The 15,532-nt window shown below is 47.6% G+C and overlaps 1 protein-coding gene across 1 annotated transcript; it reads right to left on the bottom strand.

The window, feature by feature from the left end:
• Nucleotides 1-12,591: 12,591 nt before the first annotated feature.
• Nucleotides 12,592-14,547, bottom strand: LOC104587235 (galactinol synthase 1-like). The gene is made up of 4 exons (XM_010244767.3): nt 13,839-14,547; nt 13,422-13,742; nt 13,180-13,314; nt 12,592-12,954 (listed from the first exon to the last, which is right to left on the bottom strand). The coding sequence occupies exons 1-4, from the start codon at nt 14,175-14,177 to the stop codon at nt 12,733-12,735; spliced, it is 1,017 nt and encodes a 338-aa protein (XP_010243069.1). The 5' UTR covers nt 14,178-14,547; the 3' UTR covers nt 12,592-12,732.
• Between the last annotated feature and the right edge of the window lie 985 nt (nt 14,548-15,532).

The following is a 15,532-nucleotide window of genomic DNA, read 5'->3' as shown; positions in this document are numbered from 1 at the left end:
CCACATCTACTACCACAACCACCGGGGAGAGCGAGTGCCACCCAAGCCATTTAGGGACCACATTCACATCATCCCTCAAGATAAATCCCGTAGTAGCCTTGTGAGTCACCCTTGGGGAAAAATGCATGGGAACCAACACCCTAACAATCCAAAATACCATTTTGACCCAGCCTTGGCCACCAACTTTCCTACTACCATCAGGAACAAGTCAAAATCCTACCTTGAAGCAGCCAAGCAAGGACTTAACTTAGGAACTAGCCATAGGTTTTCCCACCATCAAGAACATCCACTAGCAATCTACCCAACCTACTATCTGGGCCTTGAAAGAAACCCGGTTTGTGGAGCAGTCGAAGAACCTTCCTTCACCAACAACAAGTTCAAGCCTCAAGCAAAAGCTAGTCTTCGAGGACGAAGACTGAATTGGGTGGGGGAGACTGTAACAAGTGCTCTCTTCGCCGTGCCATCAAGTGCCAACCATCGTGCCTACAGCCGCCACTCCAGCGTCCAAGTGAGTGTCATGGGTGGGCTATGCATGTACTTTTGTATGGGGGATTGCCAATGGCATTATTGTAATACTATAGTATGCTTTTTCACCTTTTTGATGTTTCTTATTGTCACTCCCCCAAAAGCTAAACGTACTCTTTGAGGGGAGGTAGGTAGTCAAGTGAGTCATGAGCATGTAAAGGTTAAGCATGAGATCCACTCAATACTGAACTGTGTGCTTATGCTTGCCATCCATTAATGCAATACAAGTAGCCTTTTTCTAATTCGTGTGCCATCTTTGTTGCCTTTTCTTGTGTTGTTACTTGTTTCTTAGACTTACTCGTCGCATTTGAGTGCCGCACGGGATCCTAACGACTACCCCCGTGACACTACAACATATCTCCGCCGTGTATTGAAAATATTTTCTGATGATGATACCATCAATTCTTATACTGTCATCGAGAGATGTTTTCAATACATTGCAGGATGTGCTGTGGAGCGGAAATGTGAACTCAAAATTTGCATCGACGCCCCATATGCACATATTAGTGTATTGAAAATATCTCCCAAAATTATCAATGGGCAAAAGATTTTCTTAATACACGGTTGAGATATGCTGTGGGGCGCCCTCTGTGAAGCGCAGATGTGAATTCGTTCGCATCAGTGCCCCACAACATTGGACGGTGATTGTTGAAAAAGGAGCAAATAACCACATAAAAGATTCGAAGTAGGATTAATCCATTTCTGGCGAAGGCGATCGCTTGATTTTGATGTGAAATCTATTATCATTGGTACTATAATTTCTTTCTAAAAGTTTTGCACCGCATCTTGTGCCTCGGTGGGCTTTCGTAGAGAACCTTCCAAACACAAATAAATTAAATGAGCGTAGCAAAAATATAAATAAATAAAATAAATTTTGGGAGATTAAAAAATAAGAAAAATTCATATTTTTGGTGTTCAAACATGCCAAGGAAAAAAACACACAAAAGACAATACAGAAAAAGGAAGACCCCGACTGTTAGCTGCAATTTCTGCAACTGGGGCCTGGTTTTAGGTTAACCTAAGACTAAATATTTTGGATTTGGGGTTGGGCTTCAGTTGAAGTGCAGCCCAATTAAGATTTACTTATTTATTTACATAGTTTGGGTGGTTAGATGAGAAACGGAATCTTTCTCTATTTTAGAAGGTTTTTGGTACAGTATTGTTGTATTGTTGATAAATACAAATTTATGAAAAAATGTGTATTATTTTTTTAAAGAAAAAGGCAGCCTTTCATTGCAATAGAAAGATATAACTGTGCATGCGGGTATAATACTAAGTTGTGTGGTATCTGATGCAGCGCAATCCGGGCACTCCTAACTGGCAGATGCTTGGCTCCTAACTGGCGATGGAAGGTACCTGAGAAGAGGAAGGTGAAGGATTCCCGGGGAGCTCGCCCGGTGGGAATACTCCGATGCTTAAGTTAGAACACTCGAGAGAGTTGTAAAAGATGCAAAGAAAGCTAAGAGTGCAGATAGCGCTAGATCAGTAAAATTCAAGATCCCTTCGCCCCTTCGACCCTGGGGCCTTTAAATGCAGATGTTCTTGTCAAATCGGGCGTAACCGCTACTGGCCCTCTGTCGCAACCGTTATTTTCCAGGGCTGCGCAGGTAACTGTTGCAGAGTGCTGCCCAATCGGATGAGAGACACGATCCGGAAAGGACAGACACGCCACCACCTGTCGAGAGACGTGGGTGTAGTCTGCTGGGCTGGCAGGGACTACGCCGTCAGTCAGGAGACGTAATGCAGTCTGATGGGTACGGTCTCATCAGATAAGAAGCTTCTTGAGAACGCCGTGTCGCTTAACAACGAGCTGCTTTGTAGCGAGATATCCCATAGCGAGCTGCCCTGTAGCGAGCTATCCCATAGCAAGCTGCCTTGCAGTGAGCTCCTGGATGTGTCCCAAGGTGATTCCGCTTGAGGTTGCCTTTGGGGCAGTCTTCTTGCCTAAGTGTTGGAGCGAGCTGATTCTTTCAGCTTGCGAGCTGGGATATACTTGACTTGGAGTATTCCCTTTCCACATACCGGGGTCCTTGAACTCGCGATGTAGCAAGCTGTCCTGCGAGGACCTTAACGTTCTCGTTACTCAGTTGTAGTCAGACTTTCATGTTGAGTTGTTGCTTATGCTGAGTCACGCCCACGTGTCGCCTTCTTAAGAGGTCGGGTCAAATCACCCTCCATCAATTGCCCCCCACTCCTCGGGCTAAGGATTCTACTTTGGCGCGAGGAGTTCATGGAGTGTGACGGGTGGATTTGACCCGAAATTCAAACTTGATTGACTGATCGCATTAAATACACACGTGGATGTCAAGCAATTTATGGATTTTTCGAATGCCAAAAAGCACGCCAAAATGGTCCTCACCTCTGGAAGTCGTGCAGCCGACATTACCTTAATTATGGAAGACGTGCAGCCAGTCACATTTTGGTTTCAAAAGACGTGCAGTCAGTTTGACTACGAACCGTCAGATTCGCCTTATTCTGAGTCGTCAGTTTGTGGGCACAGTGGCTATAAATAGGAGGACCCCAGGCCTCATTTCCTCCACGCCAACTTGCCTTGCCTTTGGATTCTGAGGTCGCACCTTCACCTAGCTGCTCGAGCTCTTCTCCTGTTCACACTGTCTTTTTGGTTCAATTTTTTCCTAGTGAGTCTTATCGCTTTGTCAGCAATGTCAGGGTACCTGTACAATGCCTTTCCCTAGGGCGGTAACCAAGATGACGCCCCTTCGAGCTCAGGGAGAACTTGGGGGCAGGCTCCGGAGGCTCGAGAGGCCTCCGACGAAATGGCTTCCACCTCCCGGGGTAGGGAGCCGGACAGCTTTGGTCCTTCCTCCATGTCGATGGAGAGACTCAAGACCTTGGTCCTTCAATTCAACCTTCCCAGAAACCTCATCTATAGTCTCCCATCCGGTGACTATCCTTGGGAACACGGTTACGATGAGATTGTGATCTTCCAGGAACAGCTCATCGTTGGCATTCATCTTCCTCTGCATCCTCTGATAGTGGAGGTTTTAAACCACTTTAACGTTACCATAGACCAACTTCACCCCAACTCAATCCGAAATGTAGTTGGGACAATTTCTTTATTTTACGAATACTGTCTTCCTCTTGACCTCGACATCTTCTCCACCATCCTTTCTATCAAGAATGCTTCCCCCGGAACGCCTCCAGAAAGGCGTTCCTATTATTTTTCTCCCCGTCCCGGCTTCAAGCTCCTGCACGAGCTGCTGAACAGGATCCCGGCCCGGAAGCGAGACTATTTTTTAGTTCGCAACCCCGAAGGGTGGCCCTTCACAACCCACTGGAGGGCCGCCGTCCAGGATTCGGGTGTTGACTTGGATCCAAAAGTTCGGGAAGCGTTGCAATCCTGTGCAGCGGTTGGCTTCCATTGGTCGGACTACTTGACCGAGAACAAGCTCGCGCAGGCCGGCTTGAGCCCCGGTAGGTTGCCTTTTAGGTCATGCAATGCCTTGTAATTTTTTTTAGCTGGACTAATGCCTTGTGATTTTTGGCAGCCAACATGTCTGGTGTAGATGCGCGCCGCCTTCTGTCAAGCAACCAAAAGCGCAGGGCGAAGAGGTCGCGCCCTGACCGAGCTTCCACTTTCAGGAGTGCTGAGTTCAAGGCTACTGATCCAGCCTTCGTTCCACCACCGCCTGAGGTCCCACCGGTCCCATTTGAGGGAGTAGCCACGGAAGGTGGCGCAGAAGAACACGAGGTCCCGGTGCAAGGGCAGTTCCCTCCATTTGAAAAGTCCCACCCCTTCGCCTTCCCGCGGTTCCCTACCGGAGAGTGGGAAAGCGTCACCGACTTCACCGTGGCTTCGCGAAGGAGCCGGAAGGCGGTCTCCCACGAGGAGGTCGCCAGCTGGGGAGGGATGGACCCCAAGCCGCTCGCCAAGCTAGCCTCCGCTCACTGCATGGTGGTAAGTGGCTGCTTTTTTCTTCTTTTCCCTTCTTCTTCTTTTTTCTTTCTTTGACCTCGGCCTTTTGTTGGCAGGTGAATTTCGCCATCCACGCCATGGCCATCCAGACTAACATTCACTCCGGCGACGCTCTCGCTCAGAGGTCAACCGTGCAGAAGCTCCAGGGCGAGCTCGACCATGCCCGAGGTGAAGTCCTTCAGGTTCGAAAGGGGAGCGAGGCCCAGGAACTGCTCGTCTGGGACCAGGAGGCACAGATCGCCCGGCTATCTGAGGGGAGCGCTCGCTACCGGGAGGAGTCATCGAGGGTAGTAGCGGAGAGGGAGCTTCTTCGCTAGCAGGTCCAGGACTTGGAGTCCACGCTTCATGATCGGACTCGGAACTTCGATGCCATGGTGGAGGCTGAGCGAGCTAAGGTGGTGTGGGACTTCAAGGACTCCCAGGAGTACCACGACCTCCAGTTGGAGTATGGCTCGAGCTCCTACCGCTCTGGATTCAAACTATGCCGCTGGTTGGTCCGGAAGAAGTTTTCCGAGCTCAACCTTGAGGGCATAACGATGAAGGGCCTGGATCCAGAGACGACGGACATGGCAGAGGAGGAGGAGCCTGACTCTCCGGAGGATGATGAGGACGTGGAGGCGGCGGATCCATGAGGCTGGTTGCTCTTGTTTTTCTTTCTTCTGAATGAATTCTAATTTTTCCTGGGTGTTTGAACCCAGTTTTAAATATTTCTCTCTTGTTTTTTGATGAACTCTCTCGGGCAGTCGGGCCCTGTTTTTTATTTGTAAGAGCTAGTAGTTTTTGTTTTTTCTGCTAAGTATTGTGTGCTCTTTACTTTCTGCCAAAGCGACTTTATCACTCGAGTTGTTAGAGCAACATACACAAAGTAGGATCTTTCGGTAGTTGTTACCCCGAGCTATTCCTCCATACTTGGGGTAGCTTTCTGGTAATACCCCGAGGTGGTTATCATAGTAAGCTTGAGTTGTATGCACCTGGGTTAAGTTGGCATAGGTTGTCCATTATCGGGTTCAACTAGTATACCGAGGCGAGCTACGCTTCATAGGGTTCAAGCCCGAGCTGCCTATGCCTTCGGTATTAATACTTAGACTTTGTCGATGAAACGGTTAGGTCTTACACAGTGCCGAGGTCTTAGTTAGCTCGATGTTTTAGCCCTTAGGCCGAGGGAGTGACTTATAGTCCACTCTTAGAGTTCGCCCATGCCATAGAGGTAACTGGGTCTAATCGCGCTGAGGTCTTCGTTAGCTTGGAATTTTGGCCCTTAGGCTCTGGGAGTGACTCGTGGTCTACTTAGTAGTTCGCCCATACCATAGAGGCGACTGAGTCTTATCGCGCCGAGGTCGCCCTCGGCATTTTGGCCTTTAGGCTCTGGGAGTGACTCATGGTCTACTCAGTAGTTTATAGGTAATATTGCCTTAAGTTGACAATATTCCATGCCCGAGGTACTTGTTTCCCTTCTAGGGTTTCGAGCTCGTATGTTCCTTCCTCGAAAACTCGCTTTACTCGGTAGGGTCCTTCCCAATTTGGCCCGAACTTACCAACACCGGGCTCAGGCACCATAACTTTACGAAGGACCAGGTCGCCGACGCGAAGGTTCCGCTTCTTAACCTTGGAGTTATAGTACCGAGCTACTCTCTACTGGTAGGCCGCAGTCCTAATATATGCGAGGTCCCATACTTCGTCAAGTAGGTTGTGGTTGGTGCGTAGCTCGTCTTTGTTTGCCTTGTCATCATAAGCTTCTAGTCATAGCGAGGGAACCTCGATCTCGGCTGGGATGACTGCTTCAGTACCGTAGGTGAGGTTGAAGGGGGTCTCGCCTGTAGCAGTCTTCACTGTGGTCCGATAAGCCCATAGAACACTAGGTAGTAGGGGTGTTCATGGGTTGGGTTGGGTCAGTTTCTTGGGATTTTCCCAACCGACCTGACCTGGTCGGGTTAGCTAAGGTGGGAACCGAAACCGACCCACTGACAGGCCAAACCGACCTGGTCGGTTTGAGTTGGGTTGGGTCGGTTTGGGTCGGTTTCGGTTTTGCTCCTGTACAAAGCCAAATAAAATCTGAATTAGTTGATAATTTGATATTCAAGAGTCCAAGATAAATCTAAATTTAATTCAGGTAAAGAATAAAATCAATAAATTCTTCATGTAAAAACAAGTGTCAATAATGGGCCTTCTAGAGTAAAAAACTAGGTAAATCTAGGTAGGTAAATCAATAAAATAAAAATTTCGAAACCTTCTAAATTCTAATCTAGGTAAAAAACTTAAAAAGGACACCTAATTGAATTCTAATTGTAATTGCCTAATGGGCCTTCTAGAGTTCTAGTTCTAGTAGAAGTCTAAAAGTAGAAGACTATTAGGAATTAGGAAACTACTCAAACTAGGAAGTAGGAACTACCAAACTAGTAGAATACTAGTTTGGTTCGGGTCGGGTTGGTTTCGGTTTTCACGCAAGAAAACCGAAACCGACCCAAGATTTGGTTTATGTATGTGCCCAACCCAAAACCGACCGGTACGGATGAAAACCCGACCGACTCGGGTTGGTCGATTTGGTCGGGTTGGGCATTCTTATGAACAGCCCTACTGGGTAGCTCGTTTGCCCATAGTCTTTTAGCTCGATCCAGGTGTGCCTTCAGTCCGCGGAGGATAGCTCTATTCGTGACTTCCGCTTGGCCGTTTGCTTGAGGGTGTGCGACTGAGGTAAAGTTCTGTCGAATTCCCATGTCTTGGCACCAATTCTGGAATTTAATGTCCTCGAACTGCTTACCATTATCAGAGATCAATACCTGAGGTAGCCCGAAGCGGCACACTATACTTTTCCAAAAGAAGTTTTCTACGTTCCGAACTGTGATTGTTACGAGAGGTTCGACTTCTACCCACTTAGTGAAATAATCAATTGTTACCACTAAGAACCTCCTTTGGCCTGTTGCTGGTGGAAACGGTATGAGTATATCGATCCCCCACTATGCAAAAGGCCATGGGATGGTGAGATACTTCATGTCGGCGGCAGGTTGATGGTGGATATTGGCATGCTTCTGGCACTTGTCACACTTTCTGACGAGCTCGATCGCATCTGCTTTCATTGTTGGCCAGTAGTACCCCTGTCGTTGCGCTTTTTGGGTGAGGGCCCTGTCCCCCAAGTGTCCGTCGCATAGGCCCTCATGAGTGTCACGGAGCACGAGCTCGGCTTCGGAAGGTCGAAAGCAGCGTAGGTAGGGGAGCGTGTAAGATCTTTGGTACAGCTGTTCGTCTATCATGACGTATTTGGCCGCTTGACGCTCTACCCTTCTGGCGGCATTGCAGTCTGTAGGGAGGGTCCCGTGTAGCAGGAAGCTCGCGAGCTGATCAATCCAGCTCGACTCTGCTTGAACAACAGGAGCGACCTCCTCTGCCCCCCCGAGAATGCTAGGCCGAGGTAGGTTCTCTATGTACACGGTTCTCATGGTATTATCACTGGTGTTGGCTAACTAGGATAGGGCATCGGCCTCAGCGTTCTCCGATCTCGGTATTTGCTTGATGAAGTGTGACTGGAAGTTGAGCAGAGCCTCTCTTACTTTGGCTAAGTAGGCGATCAGGGTTGGTTCGCGAGCTTCGTACTCGCCTGTGACTTGATTGACCACGAACTGGGAATCACTGCAGATGACGATATGCTTGGCTTTCACTTCCTTGGCTAAAGCCAGCCCGGCTACTAATGCCTCATACTCCGCTTCATTGTTGGATGTCGCGAACTCGAAGCGTAGTGCGTACTCCAGTTTTGTGCCGCTTGGGCCGTACAAAACGATTCCGACTCCGCTGCCCTACTAGTTTGACGAGCCATCTAGGTGAAAGATCCAGGGCTCCTTATCCCAGTTCGCGCTTGGCCTAACTAGGAGAGATGCCACGCTGGTTGCTACCTCACGGTGCTCGAACTCAACCGGCCTGGGAACTTCGGGCTCACCCAAACTGGGGGCCTCGTGCTCGACCGGCCTGGGGACTTCGAAGCTGAAAGTACATTCCGCGATGAAGTCTGCCAAGGCTTGGGCCTTGATAGCTGTTCACAGCTTGTATTGGAGGTCGTACTCGCTGAGTTCAACGGTCCACTTCGTTAGTCTACCGGAGACATCGAACTTGCCTCAGAGGTTGGTTGGTGAGGACGATGATAGTGTGAGCTTGGAAGTACGGACGGAGCTTCCGGGCTGCAATAACTAGTGCATAGGCCAACTTTTCTATCTCTGGATATCTCGTCTCTACTCCCTGCAACACTTTACTAACATAGTAGATCGGTCGTTGGACCCGATATACCTCTTTTATCAGTACCGAGCTGACCACCTCATCACTTGTCGAGAGGTACAGCTCTAAAACATCGCCCTCCTCGGGCCGGGTTAAGACTAGTATACTAGCGATGTACCTTTTGAGCTCGTTGAACGCGAGCTGGCACTCTTCGGTCCATTCAAAACCTTTGCTTTTAATTGCCTTAAAGAAAGGCAGGCAGCGGTCTGCCGACTTGGACATGAAGCGGCTCAAAGTAGCTTTTCGACCATTCAGCCTCTGAACCTCCTTCAGTTTCTGGGGTGGTCTCATGTCTATGATGGCCTTTATTTTATCCGAATTGGCCTCAATACCGTGCCGATTAACAATGTACCCTAGGAATTTACCCGAAGTGACACCGAAGACACACTTATTGGGGTTCAATTTCATGTTAAATTTACGCAAAATTTCAAAAACTGAATGCAAGTCTTGTATTAAATCATGCGAAAATTGGGTTTTGACGACCATGTCGTCTATATAGCATTCTATTTTTCTACCAATCAATGGATCAAATAATTTATTTACAAGTCTCTGAAAGGTTGCCCCAGCATTTTTCAACCCAAATGGCATGACCTTGTAACAGTACAGGCCAAGCTCGATTATGAAGTTAATCTTTTCTTCATCAGTTAGGTCCATCCTGATCTGGTTGCAGCCCGAATAGGCGTCTGGAAAGCTCAACAACTCATGCCCTGAGGTCGCGTCCACCAGACGGTCGATCTTGGGGAGTGGAAAGCAGTCCTTTGGGCAAGCTCGATTCAGGTCGGTGTAGTCGACGCACATGCGTCATTTATCGTTGGCCTTTTTTTACCAAAACGGGGTTGGCCACCCAGCTCGGGTAATGAACTTCCTTGATAAAGTCGGCTGCAAGGAGATTCCCGACCTCCTCGTCGACTTCCCTCCATCGCTCTGGGCTAAGTTGCGTTTCTTCTGTCTAATGGGCCTAACTACATGATCAGTATTAAGCTTGTGAGTTATTATGCTAGGGTCTATGCCGGGCATCTCTGCCGCGGACCATGCAAAAACATCTAAATTTTCAAGTAGGAAGCGTACCAGTTGAGATCGCAGGGGCTCCTCAATAGAAGCGCCGATCTGAAGTGTTCGAGTTGGGTCCTCCGTCGATGCCGGGATGGAGACATTCTCTTCTGTGGGTGCAGCTCGCTCCTCGCACTGCTCCGTAGGTCGCTCCAGCTCGAGGTCGTCGGCCACCTTGGCTTTTCCTTTGAGGGTGGTGACGTAGCACTTGCGAGACTCAAGCTGGTCACCTCGCGCTATCCTGATTCCGAAGTCCGTGGGGAACTTCATTGTCAAGTAGTAAGTGGAGACCACTACACGTAGGGCATGAGTGATCAGCCGACCTACGATGGCATTGTATGGGGAGGGGGTTGCGACCACTAAGAAGTCGTGGTTGAGCCTCACAATGCTAGGCCAGGTGTCGACTTCCATAGGTACTGTAATCCTTCCCAGGGGCCTGACTTCCTCTCCGCTGAAGCCTACTAGGGGAGTATTCGTGGCTTCAGGTTGCTTTCTTGGAGCTAGAGCTGGTCGAATGCTGATTTGAAGAGGATATCTACCGAGCTGCCAGAGTCGACGAGGACACGACTGACTTCAAAGTCAATAATCTTTATCTTTATGACGAGCGCATCATCATGGGGGTAGTGGACCCCGCGCGCGTCGTTCTCTGTGAAGAAGATCGGATCTTCCGTCCTTGGCCGCTTCGGGGGATTCTGTTCTTCCTTGGCGGCCTCGCGAGTTGATGTTCGAGCTGCAGTTGTGGTACAGCCCGCGACAATCGAACCTTCAACGATCACGTGGATAGTCCCCCGAACTGGTCTCTCTTCCGAGGGCTGCCTCTGCGGTTGCACTGACGGACGCTTTGCTCCTATCTGGCGACGGACGGTACCTGAGAAGAGGAAGGTGAAGGATTCCTGGGGAGCTCGCCCGGTGGGAATACTCCGATGCTTAAGTTAGAACACTCGAGAGAGCTGTAAAGGATGCAAAGAAAGCTAAGAGTGCAGATAGTGCTAGATTAGTAAAATTCAAGACCTCTTCTCCCCTTCGACCCTGGGGCCTTTATATGCAGATGTTCTTGTCAAATTGGGCGTAACCACCACTGGCCCTCTGTTGCAGCCGTTATTTGTCAGGGCTGCGCAGGTAACTGTTGCAAAGTACTGCCCAATCGGATGAGAGACACGACCCGGAAAGGACAGGCACGCCATCACCTGTCGAGAGACGTGGGTGCAGTCTGCTGTGCTGGCAGGGACTGCACCGTCAGTCAGGAGACATGATGCAGTCTGACGAGTACGGTCTCGTCAGATAAGAAGCTTCCTGAGAATGTCGTGTCGCTTAACAACGGGCTGCTCTGTAGCGAGCTATCCCATAGCGAGCTGCCTTGCAGCGAGCTCCTGGATGTGTCACGAGGTGATTCCGCCTAAGGTTGCCTTTGGGGCAGTCTTCTTGCCTAAGTGTTAGAGCGAGCTGATTCTCTAAGCTTGCGAGCTGGGATAGACTTGATTTGGAGTATTCATTTTCCACATACCGGGGTCCTTAAGCTCGCGCTGTAGCGAGCTCATTTTGTGGCAAGCTGTAATTTAGCGAGCTATCCTGCGAGGACCTTAACGAGCTCGTTACTTAGTCATAGTCAGGCTGTCATGCTGAGTTGTTGCTTATGCTGAGTCACATCCACGTGTCGCCTTCTTAAGAGGTCGGGTCAAATCACCCTCCATCAGTATCCTAAGCTAACCTTTGCATGATATATATCCTAACGTATGAGTAGTTCTATTTAGGTTTCTTTTTATATGAACAAACAAAAGTTGATCAAAAGTAGACAAAAGCCTTTACAGGTGAGCATATTGGAGCTGCTTGATCCAATTGTTTTGGTTGATTTTTGTCATGAAAAAAGACGACCAGCTAGAGTGAGTTGCTAAGGTAGAATGGAACTTATTGCTTTCACTTTCAAAAAATTGAGTTGTAGTAGTGTTGAAGAGCAGTTGTTGGGACAAGAGATGTTCACCAACATGTAAGAGAAGTAGATAGAGAAAAGACTAAAAACAAAAAACAAAAAGAAAGATATAAAATTCCTAAAATTTTAAATATCCCTCCAAGACTGTATATTTTCAGCTTAGATATATTACTCTTTGTAGCTGCTTTTAAACCTTGAATTAGAGCTCTGATCTATGAGTCATAACTATCGATGGCCCAACAGCACTCTCCTTTGGCAAGAGTACTTGTGCTTTGTGCTTCCGCTGGGGCATCCGAGGATGAATCCTATTCCTGCATGACCTGTCCTTACATCATATATGTGTCATTTTAATTGCGAAAATTAAAAGAAAAACCATAAATCAGAAATTTATATTAATTGATGAACTCAATACAAATTTGTATTAACCCTCAATCAAAATAGAAACGGCAATTTATAATTTTATATTGATCAACACGAAACGTTTTCGATAAAAATATTAAAATGCAACACCAATCAATATACACCCCTTAGAATTTAGAGCACAAACGCAGGGTGGTGGCACTGTCACCGCATGGACGATTCTCTCTCTCGACCAATGATCCGTCCTCTTTATCTGGTTCTGATTGCATTTTCAAGTTTCAACTGTCCGGACTCAGGAGGTACGCGATGGATCAAACGGTTTTGATTAGCCAGGTCAGGTCAGGTGGCTCTGTTCTAGGAGAGACAATGATCTTAAGTGGGGCCAAACAACGACGACGACACTGCAATTAATTTTAATTTATTTTTTGACGCCACGCAAAATTTTAATTACCACCAGGGTACTTTGCAGTTAGTGTGTACGCTGTTTTGACATAGCAAATGCTAACAAAAAGCCAACGATCGAAGACCATCGTCAATCAATCGACTTGATATATATATATATATATATATATTTATTTATTTATATATTGATTTGTGAATTCTAAGAGCCTACATAAAATATGATTGCCGATAGGGGGATTACAGCGTTTCTCTGAGCACGACATCAACTTGTTCAAGCCGCAGAGGGTGCAAGGATGTAGGCCATCTCGGGCTCGGGCATGGCTGCCATGATCGACGACTGCCTTGAGAAGGTCTCTTCCTCCGGAACGGAGTCCTCCGCCTTGAAGTCCAGTGACTCGTCGTCGTATATATCCCACCATTTGGCCACCAACATCTTAATGTCCTCTCTGTCCATGTTGGCTTCTTTGCCGGTATACCTCCATGGCTTGGATCCCTATTTAACAGGAACAGGGAGAATTAAGGGAGAAGAGTTTTAATCAATCATATTAAAACAGTCAGTCTTTTGAATGGATTAACCAGATCAGTTCATCATCGACCAATCGATTAACTTAATTGAGATCGGTCGAGAATCAAGTGTTGTGAGTCTTGTGAGGCATATTTGCAGGAAGAACATTATATATATATATATATATATATATATATATATATATATACTAACCGCTGCACAGTAGTGGACCACCTTGACTTTGTCGAGCTCAACGTTCTCGGGGTGGCGCCAGAGCATGGCCAGGACCAAGTTGTAGACCAGAGGGATGGGCTTGTACATGTTTTGGAAGAACATGTTCAAGAAATCCTATCAATTCATGGAAATTAACATGCATGAAAACCTTAATCACACAGGCCGATCAAAGCAGTCCTATATATGAACCAACATCCTAACTGACTAATTAATTAACTCACTTGCTCCGCGAAAGGTGTCGGCGGTGTAATCTGCAGAGCCTGAAGAAGATTTTCATAGGTTAAATGGGAAGGCTCGAAGACGAACATCCCAGCGTTGAAGTACAAGGGAGGTGGTGAGCCCATCTCAGCCGGCCATGTCACCTTGTCGGGGCACTGTTGGCAGTAGTCAATGGAGTACTGTGGTGAGTGACTCCATGTCTTCTCGCAAAAACAGTCCATCACAGCGTACAAGTATCCGTCTGGTCCATCGAAGAGGTGATCTATATTGTCGAACACCTGAATATCTGCATCCAGGTAAACCATCTTGCTGTACTCTTCAAACTGCAATCACACAATCAACCGTCCCCCACTACTTCATAACTGGCTTTAACATATATAAATAAAAGAAAGAACAAGTAAACAAAACCATTCACTTACATCCCAGATACGTAGCTTGGAGTAGTTGATGACATAGTAAGCCATGGCAAACTGGATTTGGTTCTCAGGAGGGTAGATGGGCTCGATTTCTCGGACGATGCAACCTTGAGACGTCAAGATCTCACGGTGTTCTTCGGGGACATCGGGCAAGATGGCCACTACCAGAGGGTACGCACTCTTGACCTTGCGCAGACCCTTGGCTAATCCAACAACTCCTTTCACGTAATCACCATTACCGGCGAGGAACGTCACGTAGGCCCTCTTGGAGTACCCCCTGTTGGGGATCGCGACCTTGCCGCCGGTGCCTGTGAATGCATCCACCGGGACTCCTGGGGCCATGCTTTCAAGTTCTGCGATTAAGGGTTGGAGTTGGAGGAGAAGACGACTTGGAAAACTGTTGACAATGTCCTGACTCCTGAGACTGAGGTGAGGTGAGGAGTGTTGCGAAAGTAAGCCAGCAACGCTGAGGATGCCAACCTACTCGCCTTTTGCTCCTGAGCTCTACAATGGTTCCCCTATGCTCCCCTAAATAAGCCTCAAATGAGGACTAAATTCATGCCACTTGGGCTTTTACGATTTTTCTAATGTTATTATTGAATGGACGTGGAACGAATGGGAATGTGGTGCAGCCGACCGTCGATCTAGCCTTATCATCTGAATAAATGGACAAGATTTGATGAGGTCGTCGTTTTCTCTGGAGGAAAATATTAAGAAGCAACGTAGCATCGACTGGAAGTAACATTATGCAAATCCTGGGCCGTGGCTTCAACCTTCAACCCATTCAATAAATTCTAAGAGGAATGCTAACCCTACCACTACCAATCGTTTTAGTGGTGGTACACAACACAAGACACGTGGCGGATAAGCCCTGAATTGCCAACTGGACAGATTTAACAGGAAGAAAGGTACACGGTGTGGTACAAGCGCCGAGGTGTAACCTGGGGCAGATTTACCACGTGGCAAGTGAAGTAGAGCGAGAGGGTTTAAGCGGTTGATCTGCCCAAATTGACGGACATACATTAAAGAAGTAAGTAATAGGAGGAATAGAGTATAATTTCACTGGAGGCGACGGGTGAGAGTGAAGTGATGACAAGGTTCTGTTGGCCTGGCGCTTCTTCTGCTACTAATGCGACGATGACGTTTACGAAAGTAAGTAGAGATTCTTCAGGGATGGCTGATGGGGTGGTCGATGGCGATGCTATTGCTCGATCGTAGTAATCTATACTGGCGGTGGCGAATGGATTTGCTTTCCCAAGGAATACGGCAGCGGACGCGTGCAAACTCATCAAAGACTGCTGCAGTGCTGTCTCATTCGCGAAACAAAAGAGTAGTGCAGCCAGGGAGAGAGAATGTTCGAATATACTCTCCCCAGAGAGGGACTAAAACACCTGTTCGACGAAATGCATACAAGAAAATACAATCCACCCGCGGAGAATCTTACCTCCCCGCTCAACAAGATATATAGCATTGGTTCAGCTGTGAGCAATATATTCAGAATTCGTAGTAGACAAGCGTCATTAATTATTATCCATTTCTATCTAGCGGGTTTAATTATTTGGGTGCAACTCGGTTTGCTCTGTTAGACAAGCGTCTCAACATTCAGGCCCGATGTTGATCATGTCTGGTTTTTGTCATTACTTTTTTTTAAGAGAGTTAGTTGAGTTGGATTGGATTAGTCAAACAATTGAAACTTC

Source organism: Nelumbo nucifera, chromosome 4 (assembly GCF_055504915.1).
Source record: "Nelumbo nucifera cultivar China Antique chromosome 4, China Antique-T2T, whole genome shotgun sequence".
Taxonomy (NCBI): domain Eukaryota; kingdom Viridiplantae; phylum Streptophyta; class Magnoliopsida; order Proteales; family Nelumbonaceae; genus Nelumbo; species Nelumbo nucifera.
This window is presented reverse-complemented; position numbering and strand designations above follow the sequence as displayed.